Here is a 20,479-nt window from a genome sequence, read left to right on the forward strand (position 1 = left end):
CTAGAGGAAGGATGCTAAAATGGCAGGTATTTTTAGTGACTCTTCCAAGGTGTTAAAACCAAAAGAACTATCTTGTATTTTGAAATACTCTTAAAAAAAAAAAAAAAAAAAAAAAAAAAGGAAAATAGTTAAGGTTAATCAATGAATTGTAATATAAACCTTTAAAGAGTACTGTTGCCTCCTATGCTTCCTTCCCCCATAACATCAAACAGAATTGACCCATTGTCAGAAGTCTTCCTTATTTTAATTGGTTGGATATACTTTTCAGATAGATTTTTCTCATATTCTTTTATGCATTTATAAACAGCTGCCAGCTGAACCTAAACTCTTTTCACCCTTAATTTTGGAGTAACAGGCATTATTCTTAAGCAAACATGAGCAGAAAGTGAAGTTTCTGACACTTCAAGAAGAACCTACGCTTGGATTGCGCTGTACCACAGAAACACAGTTAAAATTATACATCCAGGTAGTTTTTTTTGAGCTTTGAGTGGGAAAAAGCATGTATGCACTTGTTACATTTCTATTTGGTCACACATTTTAAAATAATTGTAGAATTTCTTTAAATATCCCTGAAGTTTTAACTTTACAGAGATTATGGATTAGTGATGAAACCCTGCAGGGCTAAATACACTGAATTCTGCTGGCTCAGCTGTTGAAAGCAGTCTAAAAAGTGCAGTGGTTATTTCCAACCATTAAACCTAATAAAGCAGCTTAAAGCCAGAGTGGGATGTTTAAACTTGCATTCAGCTGTCTTCTGAGGATTTTCACAGGAGGAACTAGTTTTGCTTTACTAGTCCTGATAGCTGTATTCCAGTGTATTTGAAATACCTCTCAATTACACTAGATCAAGAATGTTCTGCCTCATTTAGGATAAAAAAAATCATATGCTACTTGTAAGTGATTTGTAATCATTTTCCTTAGTTGCACTTAATTCCACACCTTGCCAAATTTTCCTTTCTTTAAGGAGATTTTGTGATATTTTTATCTACAGAGAATTGGCTGATCTGTGGGACAGGCAACAGAAGTTCACAATAACAGTTTATTTTTTGTGTCAGCTAAATTGCACAATTTGCTTATTGCATAAGTTAATAAAAATTTTGTTTCTTTTCTGAAAAATACCATATTGCAATAATTTTTGAAGTGCAGCCAAAAAAAAATTTAAAAAATATTCTTTGTAAACAGCAACATGGTTAAGGCTCGCAGCTTACAAAAGCAGAATAATTTATTTTGTTATAAAATGCTATAGAAAATATTGCATGAAGGCTAAACTCAAAGTAAACAGAAGTTTTATTGGTGAAAATAAAGTACTTAAAATACATTTATAATATGATTGAATATCAGAGAAATGCAGCTTAGCAGGAGACTAAAAGTCACCTGAAATACAGTATCTGATAAGCTGAAAAGCAATGCCATTGAAAATTGCAGGATGTGTTGCATTTTTGTTATGTTTTGTGTTTGGTTTTGTTTGTGTTTAAGTTTTCTAGTGTGTTTGTTTGGGGTTTTAAAAATTGTTTTCCACTGATGACAGGTCAAGTACAGAATTAAATCCTGCCCTTCCAAAGGAAATACAAGATAGCATGCAATACATGGGAAGTGTTTCATCTCTATGGTCAGTTGACAGACCCGAGTTTGTTGTGGAAGAAGGGTGTCCTGTCTCTTGTGTTAGTGAAGGAAATTTATGCTCTGCTTTTCATAGCTTCCTGGAATGCTATTTATTACTTGAATGAGAGCAAACAGTGCTGTTTTAGGGGAAAGCCAGTCTCATTTACCAGTCTTTGATACCAAGCACATGGAGTTTTTGAGCCACTGCACTGTTGTCTACCCATGTTCCTCTTGGGTGCCTCTCATAGTTGGTGAAGAGTAATTCTTGCAGCTTGCACAGTGGTTTCATTTTATTGCCGTCTGTAAGACTACAGCTCTTTTGAGCTTAAGTTTGCATGGTGCTACTAAAAGTTTGTTCAGGACTCTGAAATTATATCCCCCGAGTTCAGAGAAGCATGTTGTGCTATAATGTTTTTGGGGAGGAAAGAGGAAAATAGGGAAATGTGTGGTTATTAGACTTGGACCATACCCACTGTTCTGACATTATTATTCAGCTTTCAGTTCTAAGCGCATACTCTTGTATTCAAGGCCTTCTTTGAAATAATTGTCATCCTATTATTCTGGAAAAATTTAACTGTTTTCTGGAAGATAATTCCTATGTTTATGATCATGTGAGGGTTTTAATTTTCTGCTTCAGTTTCTGCTGGCTTTGCAGGGATATGATATGTAGCCAGCAAACCCTCTGGCAGATACAAAATTACACCATAGATCTCTATTTGAAACAATGTAGAACTTTGTGTCTCAAGTTTTTGGAGCTTTTGGTGAGCTTTACTGAGATATACAGAAAGAGTTGCTATGAGTTCTGGCATTTACAGCTTTGTTGACTTTGGTAGACCTCAGATGATGCACTCGTGCTGTGAATACATCACAGAATCATTTAGGTTGGAAAAGATCTATAAGATTATCAAATTCAACTTTTGATCAATCACCCCCCTGTCAACTAGATCAGAGCACTAAGTGCCATGTCCAGTAGTCTCTTGAATCTCTCTAGGGATGGTGACTCCACCACCTCCCTGGGCAGTCTTTTTCAACATTTAACAACCCTTTCTGAGAAGAAATTCCTCTTGAATTCTAACTTGAAGCTCCCCTGATACAGCTTGTAGCTATGTTCTCTCACCCTCCCTTCTTTATCACACCTGATACTTACAGGAAGTTAGAAAAACCCTGGTTTATTTGGTTTTGCTCAGAAACTTTGTTTCCCCAGAGACTATGAATGAAACATAAATACTTTTTGAAGTAAATAGCTGTAACTCTTTTCCTTGGTCATGCTGTTAATTATTAAGGCAATACCATAACAAATTTGAAAAGTTATTAGAACTTGGGAAATACTTATTCTTAATGTGTCATAGTCATTTTTAGCTGAAAGAGGTTGTACTTACAGATAATGTAGTCTGAACATAACCTACTTTTTTCACTTGCTCCTTTCTACTAGCCTGGATTTTTAAGTTGTTGTGGTTTCCAAGTAATACAAGAAAATTCACATTTAATCCTTCCTGTTTAACATGGCAGTCTTAATGCATTGATACTGCATCTCTAGCTCTACAATAAAGAATTAAAGTGAGACCCACTGGTTGAATTGGCTGCAGACTATTTCCTTTATCATAATTTGATTAAATACATGAAGACTACACCTGTTTGTATGGACTCCACCTTACCTTCTTCCGTGTTGTCTCTGATAGGTTTTACATTGACATTCCTTCTCTGTAGAGGACATTCGTGGGCAAATTCATGGAAAGAGTTGTGTCATTTATTCATAAACTCTTAGGTTGTACAAGATTTTCGGGACTTGTAAAGACCTTCTTGTTTTATTTTCTTTTTACTTTTAAATTCCTTGTTTCAGAGCTAATGTGTATCAAGAAAATGCTCTCAGAAGAGAAAAGATGTAGACATAAAAAGAATATCAAGCAGGATTTCAAGGAATATAAAAGGCTTAGCTAGATATTTGATAGAAGAAAGAAAACAATTAATGAAATCTCATACCTGCAAGGGCAGGGACACTATTGGTGAATGCTGAATTATGCCCGTTTTGGTATTCTAGATGGGCAGACATTCTCAACAGCAAATAGGTATCATCATCTCTTGTTACTTCTAGTACTCTCTTTTAATATGTAGTCCTAAGGTAGCCAAAGCAAAGAGTTAACAAAGTCGTTTGCACATATTGGGACAACCAATCAAGCTGTCATCAAAGAGATTATACCGTGCCTGCCTGTCCATGAAGGGAGCTTGACAAGCATTCAGATGTTCACACTAAACTGATTATCTTTGTTAGAATTGTCCCATGGTTTTTGGCAGCATTGTAATCGGGGATTTGAAAGTGATTACCTTGCTGAATTTGAATGTTGATCCGGGCACAGGAGGGAATATGATCTGCTGCAGCTTCCTGTCCTCTGTGTACTTCAGACTTGGCATTTGCCCTATCTGTACAGGTAGTCAGTGCTATTAGCATTAGGAATTCCAGATTTTTGTTTTACAGGCAACTGAAGACTAGTTTTGTATATCTGTTCTAATTAACAATATTTTCAATGCTTGGACATTGATACAAAGTTTTTTGATTATTTTTGATGTGCCTTGACATATTTTCATGAATAACTGTTCAATAAATATCCACATTAGGAAAGATCCATTCAAGCTTTCATCTCTTAAGAAAACTGACTGCTGCATATAAACAGCACTTGAGATATTTAAAAGTCACACTGGGCTGTCATTATCTGAACTATGCATTTGATCCTTTGAATTGCGGTGTACACAGGCAACAGAACTCACATTCTTTTATTTCAATACAAATTTGAAATCCTCGGTAATCTGCAAGAGATTTAAGGATCACTTCTGTTATTGAAACTAACATTTGTATATATTGTGTTTATTGAAAGGAGAATAAATCGATTCCTCGCCCCGCTCCCTCTCTCTTTTCTATCGCTGTCTTCATTAGCTTGTTGCTGGTTTGCAGCAGGCCTCCTGGGGTGTCTGTAAGCAGCACAATGCATTATGAACAGATGCCTGAATTAACTCGTGTATTAGAAGCACGAGCATGTAGCTGTGCTATCGTTCCACTCCATCCAGATCAATTCATGTGTAGCCCAAGCTCAATGCACATGATGGCCTTTTACAGTTGGCTCTGGCCATTTTGCATTAGCAAAGCTGCATGCTTCCATGTGTTTCTGTTTCTAGTAATCCTGCCTACTTAGAAACCTGCAAAGGTTCTTCAGCTTCTTTTGAGGAGAAAAGGCTTCATCCTGAAAAAAGTACAGCAGAGAGGGTGACAAGAGATTTCATGTTCAAACTTTCAAACAAGAACAAGGGCATGAAAAATTGCACTGTGAAATGCAAGGAAGACTTTTTCTTGCATGAGCATACTTAAACTGGAAAGCTTACTGTGAGTTTGTGGACACTCATATTATGATAATATGCATCATCATATATATCCATGGTTTTTAAACACAGAAATACCATGTCTGGCTTGGGTGATCCCTATGCCACAAAATGCTGAGCTGTACTACTGGATGCTTGCATTGCTTGCCAGTGCTCAGTGGCTTCAGATATGAACTTACAAATGGTGTGCTTGGGAGAGTTGTTGACAGATTTTTCTTCTTCTTCTTTTTTGTTCTTTTTAAATAATGAATGTCATGAAGATGATGTTGCACTTTGTGCAGCTATTCACAGTGCCAGATGTCTGTTGTATTTACTATTCATAAGGCCATATCAAAGGATAGTTTTTACATTTCTACAAAAAGACCACTGAATCAGAACCTTCCTCGAAGGTAATATATACTCATCAACTCAAAACCTGCATAAAAGCAAGTTCAGTTTTCCATCATCAGGTCAAAATACAATATTAGTGACTGTTTTAACCAATATAATAAATTCATAATGTTAGAAACATCACAATTTTCATTTGTTACAGCTTTTTTTCTTTTTTTTTAAACAGTTGATTAGAAGCGAAACCCCTTGAAATAGTTGTTTCTGAAAGTCTCAATCTCTTAAGAGAATGACACTTTTATCTCCAGAATAAAAACTTTAAAAATTGCTTTTGCTACCAAGAGGACCTGATTTCAGTTATAGCAGATAATATCTGGAATCAATAATAGCTTCTGGCCATCTGTTAGGAGGAAAAGAACAACAGTGTCTGCCTCATTAGTTCTTATATGCAGATCTCCAGTTATTTCGGGCATAAAAATTTTAAGAAGATGACCCCAAGCAAAACTTTGAAGTGGGCCAACCACCCCTTTTGCCAGCTAATCAATTCCTTTTCTATCAGAGCATCTTGTTCCCTGTCAAAGCCAGTCCCTCTGACACAGTGTTCCCACCCTTCAAAGCTGGTCATCTAGTGTGTACTTAACACATTCTGTGTGCTTTATATGCCACCTGTCTTAATTGGGGCATCTTGACTTAGGGCATTGAACTAGAGTATTTTTTACTCAAGTATTTTGCATGCAGAATATGACCAAGCAGTAATTAATTATTAAAGTAATTTATCTTCTTCTATCTCACATCTTTCCCCTATTCTTCTCTCTTCAGTTGAAGGACTGCTTTTTATTATGTGAAACCCAAGCATGCTTTTGTCATGCAAGTTCTTGTTTTTGAGCATCGAGTAGTTGCTGTAGGTATGACTTCTTTTCATCCCTTTATACATGGGGGTGTATGTCCTGCCATGCAACCCAGAACTGAATGTAATGTGTGTCTCCCTTCTTGAGCACCATGTCATGTCACACCCTTTGTGGGGAGACGTTTTCATCTTGTAAACATAAAGTCAAACCAGCCATGAAACCAGCTTGCTTGGGTGTCTCAAATCCTCTTTATAATGCTAACTTGCAGGTAAGGCTTGTATACACTAGTTGCAAGCAGAAAAACATCTTGTTTTAGTTTTTAGAACAGCACTACTATCAGTACTCTAGATGAGCAAAACCTGCACTAAAACCCCCCACTTAGTTTAGGCTTTAATTAAGGCCTTGGGTTTGGATGGATTTTCTCAGACAGCAGGCACTTTCATATGTAAAACTGTCCAACAGTGAGCACATCCAACCGGAGATTTTGAATGAGAACACAAAGATAAATTTTGTTTTGAGAAGCTGAACTTAGGAGCAAAGCAAACCAAAACTGAAGCTGATTTAATATTGCATTTCACTGTAGTTCTCACCATATGATTTCACCTTCTGTATAGATTTGGGTTTTGTATCCTGTGTTGTTGTCTTGCTTTCTTATTCTCTGAGCACCCTTTGGCAGCCAGAAAATATTTAATAAAGTGTGCTGGTTTCACCTGGGGAAGGGCAGACTCAGAGAGGTTTTTCTCTGAGAACTTCCTCTGTGAGTTGATGGGACCAATTGGAGGCTGGTTTGGTTATTGACAGCCTGAGAAATCAATTAGAGAAGTTAGTTCACTCCGTGAAAACACATTTTGAAGGAGGTAACCCTGGAAAAAGCTCTCTTTTATTTCCGGTGGCTGAGCAGGTAACACCAGCCCGGCCCGGGCTCCCTCCCATGGGGGGCTCAGAGGCCACTGGGCCCCGTTTGCAAACCAGGGGACCCGATGGCCGTGGGGAGGAAAGGCTCAGTGATAAAACCTCAGCCCTGCTCTCTCCCCCGCGGGCCCGCGGCTCTGGGGGCCCCGGCTCCTGCTGCTGCCTCGGAGCAGCTTTGGAGGGGCCGAGCCCGCCCAGCCCCGCACGGCCTGGGGGAGGCAGCCGGGCCTGTGTGGGGAGCAGGGGGGGCCATGGGCAGTGGGGGCTGGAGCTGAGCCCCAGAAAGGCTGATGGAGATCTCAGCCATCCCTCACCCAGCGCGGCCTGGGCCTGGCCCAACCCTGTGACTGCTGTGTGAAACTTTAACTCTTTAGTGCTCGGATAAGACTTACAAACCTCCAATCTTCCTTTGAATGAAAGGGAAAAACAGGAAAGATACAAAGTCAGTGAAGCAAGAGCTAAGTTTCTTTAGATGGAAGGAGAATGAGAAGATGCTATGAAGGTTGGCTGAAAATCCTTTTGTAAAGTTGTAGGGAAGAACTGATATTGCACTGAATATTCCTGTAAACCATGGAGGAAGACATGGGAGGGTTGGAGTGTTCCATTTGATAGATTGTTAATCAAAAGCATCTGTGTTGAGAGTCTTTCGCCCTGAGGAGAAAAGGGGGACCTCTATTTCTGGAGATGAAGCGTGAACAAAGAGAAAGAAAGATGAAGAGAATTTTTGGTTTGGAACAGTTCATTTTTAAAAGTAAATACTCTATAAGTTTAACATGGCCTATAAGCACAGCTTTGGGAAAGCTGTGAAGATGGGAGGAGCTTCACAATTTGCAAGATTTTTCCTGGGCAGAATGCAATTGGGAAAGTGAAGCCATGAGAGAACTGTTTTTTTCCCTTCTTGTGGAGAAGTCCCTATGGCCTGACAAGAGGAAACCTCTCTCTGAAGTGAGCTGAAAAGGACTATTTAAGTTCGGAACTGACTGACATAGTTTTTTGTATGTTTGTTTTGTTGTTATGAAGGTTGGGAGAGGGGAGGAGGGAGTTGTCTGAAGATCTTGTTCCGAATTTGTTTTTCTTTATCTTTCTTTGTGTAGTTAATAAAGTTTTTTATACCCTTTTAAAGTTTTAGGCCTGCTTTGCTTTTGCTCCTGGTTCTGTCTCACAGCAGAAAATGAGTATACTTAATTTGGCAAATCAAAACTATAACATTCTTGGTGCATTGGCTGGGAAATTAAACCGAAACATCAAGCCAGTTGGCTGCAGTATTTGAACTCTGTTTCTAAAACATTTCTGAGGACATATCCTGCTACAAACTTCTATTGTGGAGTTCCATATTTCTCCTGTGGCCGAGAGGTGATTGAACAGGACATCAATCAATGTTCCTGTGCTTGAAAAGGACATTTATATGACCTTCAGCTACTACAATGACAAAAAGTATATCTAGATGTGGTTTTGATACATAGCTTCCTGGGGACATGCATGTGACAGTCCATCTGCAAAGACTGCAGGTATTGGTAAATGATCTGTATTCAGAGTAGATTTTTCTTCTGTCCATCTTCCTTTTCAAGATCTCTGGTATACAGTTGCAATGGAAAAGAGAGAAAGTGATAGTCACAACAGCTATTGCTGTTAGAAGAATTAAAATGGGATATATATGATGCATATGGGTCAGTGAATGCTGTATATAAAAAAAGCCAAGTTCTATGAGTATGATAAATATGTACTGCTGTTAAGTTAGGTTGAGAACGCCAGAAGCCACGGTCACTGCAGAGTGATTAATTATATGCTTATGACTACTAGAAGAATGAGTTAAGGAACATCTGCTTTTGCAGAGCAATGTGGCCATTAGAGAAAAGAGTGAGATGTTTAGTACATGAAATTTGTATTATGGCTTGCTTAAGAACCTGGTGTCCTAGCTGAACCTTGGGATCTTCTCTGATATAACAGCAGCTACCTCCTTCCATGCCTTAATTTTTATCTTCCCTGTAGTCCAATTATGTATATACAGCATAGATAAACTAAACAGACAAATCATAGAGTAGATGACTCTGTAATAGATTCTGTAGAGTTCTATAGAATCTACAGAATTATAGAAGGATTGGAAGGAACCTTAAAAATCATCTTGTTTCAACACCCCTGCTGTGGAAAGGGACACTTTCACTGGACCAAGTTTTTCAGAGCTCCATCCCAAACCTTGTCTTAAGTGTTCACAGGAATCCACATCCACAACTTCTCTGAGCAACCTGTTTCAGTGCCTCACCACCCTCAGAGTAAAAAAAACTTTTTCTATTACATAAACTGAACCTATCCTCCTTCAGTTTGAAGCCATTCACTACTATGCTCTTGTATGCTCCTATTGCTACATGCTCTTGTAAAGAGTCCATTACTACATCAGCCAATTCCCTCAGCATTCTGGGATGTATCTCATCAGGTCCCCATTGACTTACATAAATTCAGGTTTCTCAGGTGGTTATGAACCTGATATTTGCAGTGAAGGACTTTGCTCCCCCAGTCCTTTTCCTACTGCCCATCCATTCCAGAAGTGTGGGAAGAGAGGTTGACATTGAAGACTGAGGCAAAAAAGTTGTTGAGTACTTTGGCCCTCATCTATTGTTCCCAGTTGTTACAACAGTTGTTATGGCCACCTTCTGTCTCATTGCCAGTTCTGTAGCATGACTTGATTATTTCAAAGTTCGCTGAGTAAACATTTGTGAGGTAAGTTTATCTGCGGGTTCCTGTGATTTTCATTAAATCCTCTGCTGCTCTTCAGTGCTCTTTATTTTACTTTGATTGGTACTGCTAAACACCACGAGCTACCTGTTTTGAGCCTGACCTTACTCCACAAGAATCCAGGGAGAGTTTTTCAAGTGTATCAGGTGAATGTGGTTAGAGGTAAAGATGATGCCCTCCTTAGAGGTAAAGATGATGCCCTCCTTTCTTTCTTTCTTTCTTTCTTTTTCTGGCACTCTGCAGGCCATCCTTCTAGAAGATATTTTGAGGTATAATTTTGTTCTTCTATACATGCTCTAAAATGATTTCTAGCTATTTTCTATACTGTGTCAGATTTCAATCTCTTTTTGTCCTGAAAGTTTTTTTTTTAACCTATTTTAAAAAATAAAAAAAAGAGAAGAGAAAAAGAGAAGGATCTCTTACAACTCCAGTAACTAAGTAATGAAAACTGGATGTCACAAAAAAGTTAAATCATAACAATATGTCAGGCTATATTGGCTCTTAAGGAGGAAATGAATGTCTTTTTTTTATTTCATGGAGTTTAAAAATAAGACATCTCACAACTGTAATAATAGATAGGGGTTTGCTTTGGTTTTGCATACTTCCTCAAGTAAATCCTTAATTTTATTTCGGTTGCTATACATGCTGTTTTGGCAGGCCTTATATTTAAATTTTGCTTCTTTCAAACTAGAAAGGTGACTACAGTGACTTTTGTCGTTCCAGTGCCATAGCAGAATTTAGATGTACATTACATTGATATTCAGGGAGTTTGCTTTTTATTTCTTCATAGTTAATAAACTGTTTTCGTTTTCGATCTTTGTAAAAGAATTGATTGGAAAATTCTTGGTTTTTTCAACTTTTTGACAAACTTTCTTACTGTATTAATGCTGTCTTGCTACTTAGCTGCTTTTAAAATGGTGTACTTGATCATGGTGTGGAACCAAAGCAGCTTTTTATTTCATGCTGCATATCTCAAAGTATTCAGTAGGGTGTAAAAAACTTGTAAAGTGGGAGTAGCACTGAGACGAATAGAGATTGATTCAATACACATTCTTGAGGTGGTTCAATGCTATAATACTGGTCTCATGTTGTATCAAACTTATAGAGACTGTCCAGGGATATAATCTCACAAGGTGTTTTCAAAGGGATGAAGACTGTGGGTTAAGCACAGTGATGATTTTTTCATGAGTGAATACAGTGAGTTTTGAAGTCTTCAAATTCTGAAGAAGGATTTGACAAAAATGTACTTTTTGTACATTTTAAAACATGCTGTCCTGCAGCATAAACCATATCCTGTTGGTTTGCTCTTAAAATCTGGAACTTTCTTCCAAAGATTCACAAATGAATTTTCATTTTCTGTGGTTGCTAACAGCTAATCTCTCCTGCTGCCTTTGATGAACAATGTGGCAGGCACAGATCGTGGATGACAGGTTATGTTGTGTTTGAGTGTAGTGTCTGCTTGTGGCAGGGTAGACCTCCAATAGCAGGCGAGAGCATATATATGTCCTTGCATATATGCATATCCTTTTGACTTTTATATGTGAAGTTGTCTTGTCATGCCTCTCAGTTAGTAGGGTTTCTTTTTTTCTCTTTGAGATTTGGGGTTTCCTGTCTAGATGGGTAGGTATTTGACAGCAGTTAGACTGCTGTTAGCCTACAAAGTAATTTTGTGCATCATGCCCTGGTGGATAGGCTGTTTTCCTCTTCCACTTCAAAATTAAGCTCTGAAAGAAGGTTACAATAGAGAGAATCAAAAGCACTATTATTGCTCGGTCTCATGGTTGAATTAGGCAATATTTTAGTTCATTTCAAATACAGTAACAACAGGATTGGATGGCTGAATTGCTATCTAACATGTTAATGGATTTTTAGCATTTTTAGGAGTGAGCTCTTTGTGTGGCTTTTGGGCATTCTGTTTTGATTCTGAGTGAAAAAATAGCTGTCTGTTGTTTTAGAACTAGCAATATAAGACTTAATATTTGGTCATTGTAAGTATTTGGGAACATCACTGCTCTGGTGGATGTTTTGTTTCTGAAACATGTTTTATCTCCAGCTCCATTTTGGTAGCTCTTGTCCCAGCCTGAGCTCATGACCTCCCTTCAATGGCTTTGGTGAAACTGCAAGGGAAGCTGAGTGTGCACTCGATGCATTGGAGTGAACAACACTCTTTAATGGTCTCCACCCCCTAACCATTTCCTCACATTTGGGATTATATGGAATGCTGGGTCTATAGCATCCATTAAGCAAATGTGAAATAAGGTTTTCTTTTCATGGCGTGTGAGTGGTATGGATGGTAAAAAAAATATTGGCACGTATTGGCACTTTCAGCTTGCGAAATTCTGAGGTCTGATGCGTGTTAGTGTAAGCATTTGGAATAAAACACTTTCTGTCCTTTGGGGTACTTATGATCTAGCTAACAGTGTTCTCCAGTACAAGCTTTCCATTCATGTATCATAAGGCTGTGTTTAGGTTTTTTTCCTGAGTCATGTGTTTTGAATTTTCTGCTCATAAAAGTGGCTTAATGTTTCTTTGACTTTTTTCACAGCTTATTAAATTTGAGTAAGACTGTTTGTCCTAACTTGTAATTTCTCATAGTAATATACTATTTTGTTAACAATAGGAATAATAATTTGTATTTTAATGCTGTGAATAATTGAAATATATTATATTTTTCAGTAATTGCTGGTTTTCGAGGGACTGTCCCACATGGCCTATCACTGGAGATTGGAGACACTGTTCAAATATTAGAGAAATGCGATGGTGAGTTCACAGGTGATTCCAGTGGTAATTTTGTGTATTGATGGTTTGAACCCCACTAATATTAATTTATTTTTGAAGTCAATAATATATTATATTTTGACCCCTTAATTTTTTTCCACAGTTCCAGTGAGCTCTAATCTCTATAATAATTAATTTGCAGGAAAATAATTTTTATTTAATCTTTCTGTTTAATAAACATTTACAGGGGATAAGAGTTAAACAGATAGGAAGTCTCTCATGATTTTTCTGCTTTCTTGGTATTTCTGAGGGAAACCTGGCTGCCATCCGTACATTTTCAAATTCATTAAAAGTCACAACTTAAAATCTTAAAGCAGCGTAAGCATTCTCTTCTACCTCTGTTTTGTGTTAGAGAAGGTAAATATAATTCTGGCAAATGTCTGTTGCTAGTGTCAGAGGAATAAAGTTGCGTTTTCCTTTCATAATCTGCCTCCTTAACACATAAAAATCAACACATTGATTTTATAATAATTTTTAATCATTTGGGATCATATAGGGTATTCTTTTTAATATCATATCAGGATTATATATGGTTAACCTTGGTAAGAAATGTTCTTTTAGAAGGCATAGGATCTATTCTGTTGAATCATGTATATTATGAATTTTGTGTAGCACTGTGATTGGTGTAGAACCTGAAGTCCAGAAAAGATTTGTAAATGTTTTGAATTAGTAAAAAACTATTTCTGTTTTGACTGGTATGGTGTCCAATGCAGAATTTACCTAGGTTACATTGTTGGAAACATTTACAGGTACAGGGTTAAAAAGCAATTCCTGAAATTGAGTGAATGAAGTCATCCGAATGTGAATTGGTTTAAATGAATTACCTTTCACTGTATGGAAAATCTTTTAAATTAATATAGTCTGACAGCACTGTGGAATTCTCATGTCGGTCCAAAAGGGAAAGATGAAATTTGTTTTACATATGTAAATGATTTTTCACACTTTAAAAAGCAAAATATGCTTTCTTCACAGGATGGTACAGAGGATTTGCCTTAAAAAACCCCAATGTAAAGGTAAAGGTCAATTTCAATTTTGCATTCTTGGGCAAAAAATGTATATTTACTTTTTAAAAGTTAATAATCTGCTTGTAGTGTATGATATTTACTCTTAAAAGAAAACCAGAGCTTAGTTTTAAGTATATTATTGGTACTACTTTAATTAGATTTGGACATGGATTACCCTTCTGAAATACTTCTATGTATTAGGATAATACACTTGACAAATCCAGGGCTGTGGTGAATTTCATTTCACTTCAATTTTAGATTTTCCACTCAGAGGAAGAGAAGTTGGAGGGAAAAGACTGCTGGGAATATAAATTGTAAACACTTTTCAAAAAGTTGGTTAAACTGTGCCTGTTTTTCTTGATGCTATGAACTAATTTAGAGCAGCTAGTGAGCACAGTTTATAGGAGCCAGAGTATCAATTGAATAAAAAATGTGTTGCCATGTAAAATACATGGTTCATTTTGATTTTCTTTGATGTGTAGTCTTTTGATTTCTATAGTAGCATGGTATTCTAAACCAGACTTCACTGATTTATTTCTTCTGCATTCAGACATGAAAATTTACTGAAATTTGCATTTCAGCGTCTGTTCGTGTTGTATGTTGTCTTATTTGTCTTTCTATTTTCTTAACTTCTTCTCTTGTCTTGCCTCTGGGAATGTACAGATTTTGTTTTTCATGGGAAAGATCGTAAATTATCTGTTGATCCTTTAACCTGCATTATAAGCTTTGTTCTTCTTTTTCTGTCCTAATTTCCAAGATTCTTCAGCTGCAAAAAGGCACATACACAATAATTTTGAGAAGTTTCTAGGGGCTCATAGCAAGTCATTGGCCATTTGTGCCGAGGCCAATAGATTCTCTATTCACATAAATTTCCTTTCTTTATAGGGAATGTCGATTCAAACAATAAATTTAGCCACAGAGTCTAATTTGGTGTTTAGTGCATTGACCTCGTTGATGTATATTGCATTTTGATCTACAAGACGTGAGCAGTTGTGGTTTGTTATTGCATCTTGTGTGTCTTTTGTTGCAATTCTCACCACGTGTTTGCTGTCAGTCGTGCTTTGTGGTCTGTCAGATGTGTCGTGGAAGTTATGAATAGGTTTACTAAACATCACTTGATGTGTGAAGAGAAGAGATATATATTCTCTGTTTTCCTAGTGTGAATGCAAACATTTTTTTTAATTGGATTTGTGAAGGGAATCTCTCTAGAAGTTAAATCATAAGAGCACCTTGTAGCTCCTTTTGTTATTAGTATTGCTCTGTCAAGATTCTTCCCTTGTTTTTCTGCCAGCTTTGGCACTGGAAGGAGCTATCTGTGGCAGCTGGTCTTCAGTAAGGATGCATATGCAGCCATCCTGTTCCCTGACATATTGTTACACCTGCAAGGCTGTATGTCCTGCTGTCCTTGGGATGAGCTCCCCTGAACTACTTTGCTTTGCTTTACAGAGGAGTAGGAGCTATTTCAAAGCTATTTAAAAGGGTAGCTCCCTCTACATAGTAGATTTGGTTTTGTAAAAGGTCTAATGACTGCGTGAAAAGAAAATGGGACACTAGCATCACAAAGGAAAGTTGTATGCAGCTGTGCTTATTATGAAGAGACCATATCTGTATTTTCACTCACTGCATGAGCTGTAGTGTGTTGTCTTCCCAGGCAGAGGCTTGGAGCTGACTTGCTTTGTTTTGCTCAATCTGATTTGTGAAGGTCAATGGGCTGTAAGAGCAGTAGGACTGTTGCAGCAATGCTGTGTGTTCAAGAGAATGGAGGGAGCCATTAAACATCTGGAAAAGGGCTGCTCCTGGCAGACACAGGCTCTTTGATAGGCATCTACCACAACTTCCCTGTGCATTGCAGGCAGAGTAGCCACCAAATTAGACTGTATTTTGATTTTCTTTATTTACTTGACTTTGTTTTTATTGAATATTGTTAATTGTCATTTAATCTGCTTAGTTTTAAAAATCCCTCTCTGCAAATCCTTATTTCTATGATGTGATTGATAAGACATTATCCCCCACAGCTGCTCTGTTTCCTATCAAGGTGGAAATAATGAATAAAACCATCTCCACTAAGGGAGCTCTCAAACAATCTTCTGCATGTTCTACATGTGTTTATCTTCTAATTTGCTGAAGTGTTGAAGAATTTAAACTCTACTGAATATGGCATTTATTTTCTGTTAGAGCTATATTGAGTATTTATTGCATTCTTTCCTTGTGTGTGTTTCTTGTTAATTATTTGGAGGACTTTGAATTCAGCATGCATTTGCATATTGAATGATACTAAATGGAATGCCAAACTCATGTAAGGGGACTTTTTCACCTAAACTTTTTTATTTTTCAGGGCATATTTCCATCTAACTACATTCACTTGAAGAATGCCTGTGTTAAGAACAAAGGGTATGTGTGAAATATTCTGATTACAAATATTTAAACGTGGTCAATTATTTGTACCAAAAAACTTTTGCTTATAAAGTAAATAATTTAGTTATGTTATGATATCTTCAGCTTACTGCCAGAGGACTTGTAATGATTGTCTTTAGCTAACCTGATACTCCTGTGTGGTCGTAAAATTGGAATGCTGTATCCAGAAAAGATGCTGAATGCCATTGGGAATATAGCTCTGTATTGTCTAGAGAAAAGGGGAAGCAATTGAAAAGGGGAAACAATTATGTTAAGTTTAGCTTGAAAATGGCATTGCCTTAATTTGAAGAAATAATTCTGTACATAAGCTGTCTTTTAACCTGCTGTTTAAGATTAGATGTTTTCTTTGAGGGCAGTAGCTCTACCATGATAGATAGTTGCCATTTTACAATAAAAGGGTAAAATGATATATCAATTCAATGGCAAAAGAGATTGCTAAACCTGTAAATTAATAGAGAAACTTTTTCCTTCACTGCTTTTCTTCAGGTGATGGAGATATTTATTTTTGACAACAGCTGATGTCTTTTCACATTTAGAAGAGTTGATAAAAACTGGACTAATTGGTTAAAATTAGTTTTTAAAATTTTTTAAAATTGTTTAGGTAAGGACATTTCTCAGAATAGATAGGTGCCTGAACAGGAAATTACTTTTTCTTGGGAGCATGAATGTGTTGAAGATCCATTATTCATGATGGGCAGAAATAATGATGAAGACTGTAATAATATTAAAACAACTTTCATTCTCACAGGTGAAAATGTCCCCATGTTAAACTCCCTGTTGTCCACTATGAAGTTACAGCCCTAGTGATTTGTTATGCCCTAGGATCCTTTTCTCCTTGTAAAGCTGTAGCTAAAACTGAAGGTTCAGTGAAGCCAAATTATAAATCATCACAATAAAATAAAGTTTAAAGGCAGAATAATTTTTGTTAGTGGACGCCATGACAGTACTTGCATGGAGTTCAGTCTTTGTTGCATCTATTTCCTTTGTTAGTTTGTTTCCCATTCAAGCCCTGCTACACATCATGGCCAAGAGCTGTCACATTGTTATGTTAATTTATTAAGAGAGACAAGATATCATGAAAAAAGTAATCCAGGCATGAAAAGCTGAAGTGTCAAGATCCCTTTGGAAACTATGGGATTTATTCTGCTATCTAATATTAATATGCTTATCTCATAGTAAAAAACCCTCACCTTTACTTCTCTAGGGCCAGGACTTTGCATGGGGATTAAACTATTTTCACCTCAAGTTTTTCAATGGGGATTCAATAAGTACACAAATAAGAAGTGTCATGGTCTGAAGGAGTGCTCATGTGGGTTGACAGACATCGCTGTTGGCAGTAGGAAGTTTACATATTAGTAACTGCAATGGGAGTAGTAATGCTTGTGCAATATCTTGTGTTCTTCTGCATGTTACAGACAATTTGAAATGGTTATTCCAACAGAAGATTCTGTTATTACAGAAATGACATCAACTTTAAGAGATTGGGGAACAATGTGGAAACAACTCTATGTGGCAAGTACCCTGAATAATATTGCTTTGATTTAAAGTCATCTCAAAAGGTGCACTGTTGTTTAGATGCTCTGGTTTAGTTGAAGTATATATTTCAGATAAATACCCAAAACATTCAGTTTGGTTTTTAATTGTTTTACTAATACCTTGAAATTGTATTTTGAGTTTCATAGTGTTATTAGCATGTCTCTTGTGTTCACATGAATAATAATAATTTACTTCATTAGAACTTACCAGATACCAGGACCAAAGATGCACCTGAATTACTATTTATTCAATTTGGTTTTTTGACTGCAGAAATGAAAGCTCTATATATTAGTGTCTGGTGGAAAATTATGAAAACATACTGTCAGTATAGCTCTCTATAATGTTCATACAAAGTCCTTTTGGTCTCTTGTTTCTAATTCAAGGGCTCTTTCTATGACATTTTTTCCCCTTGATTTTCTTTTACTTAAAATGTTAATATTTCCCTCTTGTTGTTACAGCAGTTGTTTCTCTTTTTGGCAACACTTTTCTTCACTGCTGTTGTTACTGCATGTTCAAAATTACCCAGATTTTCTTCCTTTCCAGACAGAAAGCCAAGACAAACAATAAATAATGGTGTTTTAGTGAGCTTGTGAAGTGAATGAATGTGAAGTAAAAAGAGGAGACTTGTCAAATTGCAATTTTTCAGAGTCCTTGGAATATAAAAGTTGTTGATGGAGAGTAATGGTACTTCTAAATGAATTTTAGGTTTAACTTATGCAGCAGAAGTAGCTGAACTTTATTTTTATGCCTTTTATTCATAGGAAGAAGGAAAAGGGAAATGGGCAGGAATTAACAGAACAAATCTTAATAGGAGTGGTTTTCCAACTTTGTGTGAAGAATCATTTAGATGAAGGTTGTAATAATTTTCTCAGGCTAAGTATTCTCAAAAAACTATGTAAAACTACTAGAATAAGTGAAGGAAGAGTTAATAGATTCTTCCAGAACAAAAGTTTGTTTATGGGAAATTGTTGTGCCCCTAGCTGGTATATAATTAGAATAGGAAGATGTGGTTTCAAAGCAGTCATATTCACATAATTTCTCCTTCTTCACAGTTAGATAAAGAAGAACTGTCTGGACAATATTCTATATATGTGATACTATTTATTTATGATTAGGTGGTAGTGTGTAGAGTTATATCAATGCAAGTGAAAGTTAAAGAAGTTAACACTGCGGTTCAGATTTTGAATGCTCAGAGCTATTGCTTTTTTTATCCCTTATTTATATGAATTCAAATAGTCGTGAAATACAGATGATATATTTAATTTGGATGAGACAGCAGCACAGAATGAACGTGCTCTTGGAATAAAACAATGCTGTGTTGTGAAACACATGAACTTTTTAATTGAATTTTTGTCATACCTGTCATGTACATGAGATTAGGTTAAGGTGAGAGGGATACAAGGAGTCGAACTGGTGTATTGGAATGGGTGTGGTGCAGAGACAACTTCTGTGGCAAGGTCTGAAATTACTTTCTATGCACACACTCATGTGCAGGTAAAATGGTCACAGTGTGATGGGGAATAAAAGACTAAGTAAGGGAGAAAAAGGATTTTCCTAATTTCCTCATCATGTATGTATTTATTAGGATTATCAGTTTATACAGGTGATGTAGATGCAGTCATACATATTTTTATCTCACAGAGAAATGAGGGGGATCTCTTTCACCGGCTGTGGCACATAATGAATGAAATCCTGGACCTGCGGAGGCAGGTCCTTGTTGGCCATCTCACCCATGATCGAATGAAGGATGTCAAACGGCACATCACTGCTCGTCTGGACTGGGGCAATGAGTGAGTGAATAGAAATAAATAAAATGTAGTAGAACTGTAAAGCCAGTTCTGTAGGCAGATTGTAGAATGCTGAAATAAAGAACAAATTTCTAACAAGTGTTACCTTTTTTTTATGGACTTTCTCCTTCATTGTTTTAATGTCCATTATGTTTTAAAATGAAAAGTGGCTTGTTGTTTTATTTTTCTTTTTTATCAGTGTAATTTACCTAGCAGTAGTATTATCTACAAGAGAATTGCACTGGAATATCGGAAGCAGCATTTTACATCTTTTTAATACACACAATGCCTGGATGATGCATTTAGCATAGCTTTGTGTTCTAACTGAAACTCTGTTGGTTCACATTGCTTCTTTTTTAACTTGGCCACACAATGTAGTTCCTACTTGGCATCTAACATACAGCCAGCAACTGCACTCTGCATCTTTCTTTAATCTGAATAACTGAAATGAGTTAACACAAATAGTATTATCTTACTTTTTTTAAGTAAGAAAATGGTTAAAACACCCTCTGGCATTTAGTTGCTGTCTCCAAAGTCTCTTCTTTAGCATATATTTATACAGCTAAATGCTAACTAAAGGTAGCAATATTCAGTAGTAGAATTAACTGAACTTACTGGGTTTCTATAGCTGTCTGAAAGCATAAATAACTAACAGAGTGAAAGGGTTGTGACTAAATGTGTATGATTACCTGTCTGCTTAGAAATTTGCAGTAACTGAAAGGAATTAATTCCGAAGGTTTTGACATGGACAGTTCCTGCTCTTTGAAACATATTTTTGAAAAACTTTCTTATCTTTTGAATTTTCCTAAATTCAGCATGACTGCCTTCATGTCCTTACGCGTTCTTAAACATTATTGCTTGCTGCTGTGCTGGAAATAAATTGTATTCCTGTTGATTATTTTGTTCAGGGCATACAGGCAAGCCTCTTTGATACCATCCAGTTGAAACTGAAAATAAGCTGATATTTTGGCATTTAACGGATTTTCTTTTTATCTGCCTTTCCATGGTTGTTGTTCAAATTGACAGTACTAGTGCTTCTACTGAAGCACTCACATTACTAATGCATTCACACTGAAATGTTCACAGTAGTGTGAAGTACAATGTCCATTGCACATTGTCCACGATGTGAAAGAGATTCAAAAATTGTGGGGAAACGTTCTAATAACGTTGC

At 36.7% G+C, this 20,479-nt stretch overlaps 1 protein-coding gene across 4 annotated transcripts in view; it reads left to right on the forward strand.

Moving 5' to 3' along the window:
- Positions 1-20,479, forward strand: part of DOCK4 (dedicator of cytokinesis 4) — a 224,168-nt gene that overhangs the window by 70,206 nt on the left and 133,483 nt on the right. For all 4 annotated transcript variants that reach the window (XM_088165485.1, XM_088165487.1, XM_014871177.2 and 1 more), the window contains exons 2-6: positions 12,465-12,548; positions 13,539-13,579; positions 15,906-15,961; positions 17,401-17,497; positions 19,163-19,311. In XM_088165485.1, coding sequence (XP_088021611.1) covers positions 12,465-12,548; positions 13,539-13,579; positions 15,906-15,961; positions 17,401-17,497; positions 19,163-19,311 — 427 coding nt within the window. The remainder of the gene's footprint in view (positions 1-12,464; positions 12,549-13,538; positions 13,580-15,905; positions 15,962-17,400; positions 17,498-19,162; positions 19,312-20,479) is intronic.

This window comes from Sturnus vulgaris, chromosome 5, assembly GCF_052056855.1.
Source record: "Sturnus vulgaris isolate bStuVul1 chromosome 5, bStuVul1.hap1, whole genome shotgun sequence".
NCBI classification, from domain to species: Eukaryota; Metazoa; Chordata; class Aves; order Passeriformes; family Sturnidae; genus Sturnus; species Sturnus vulgaris.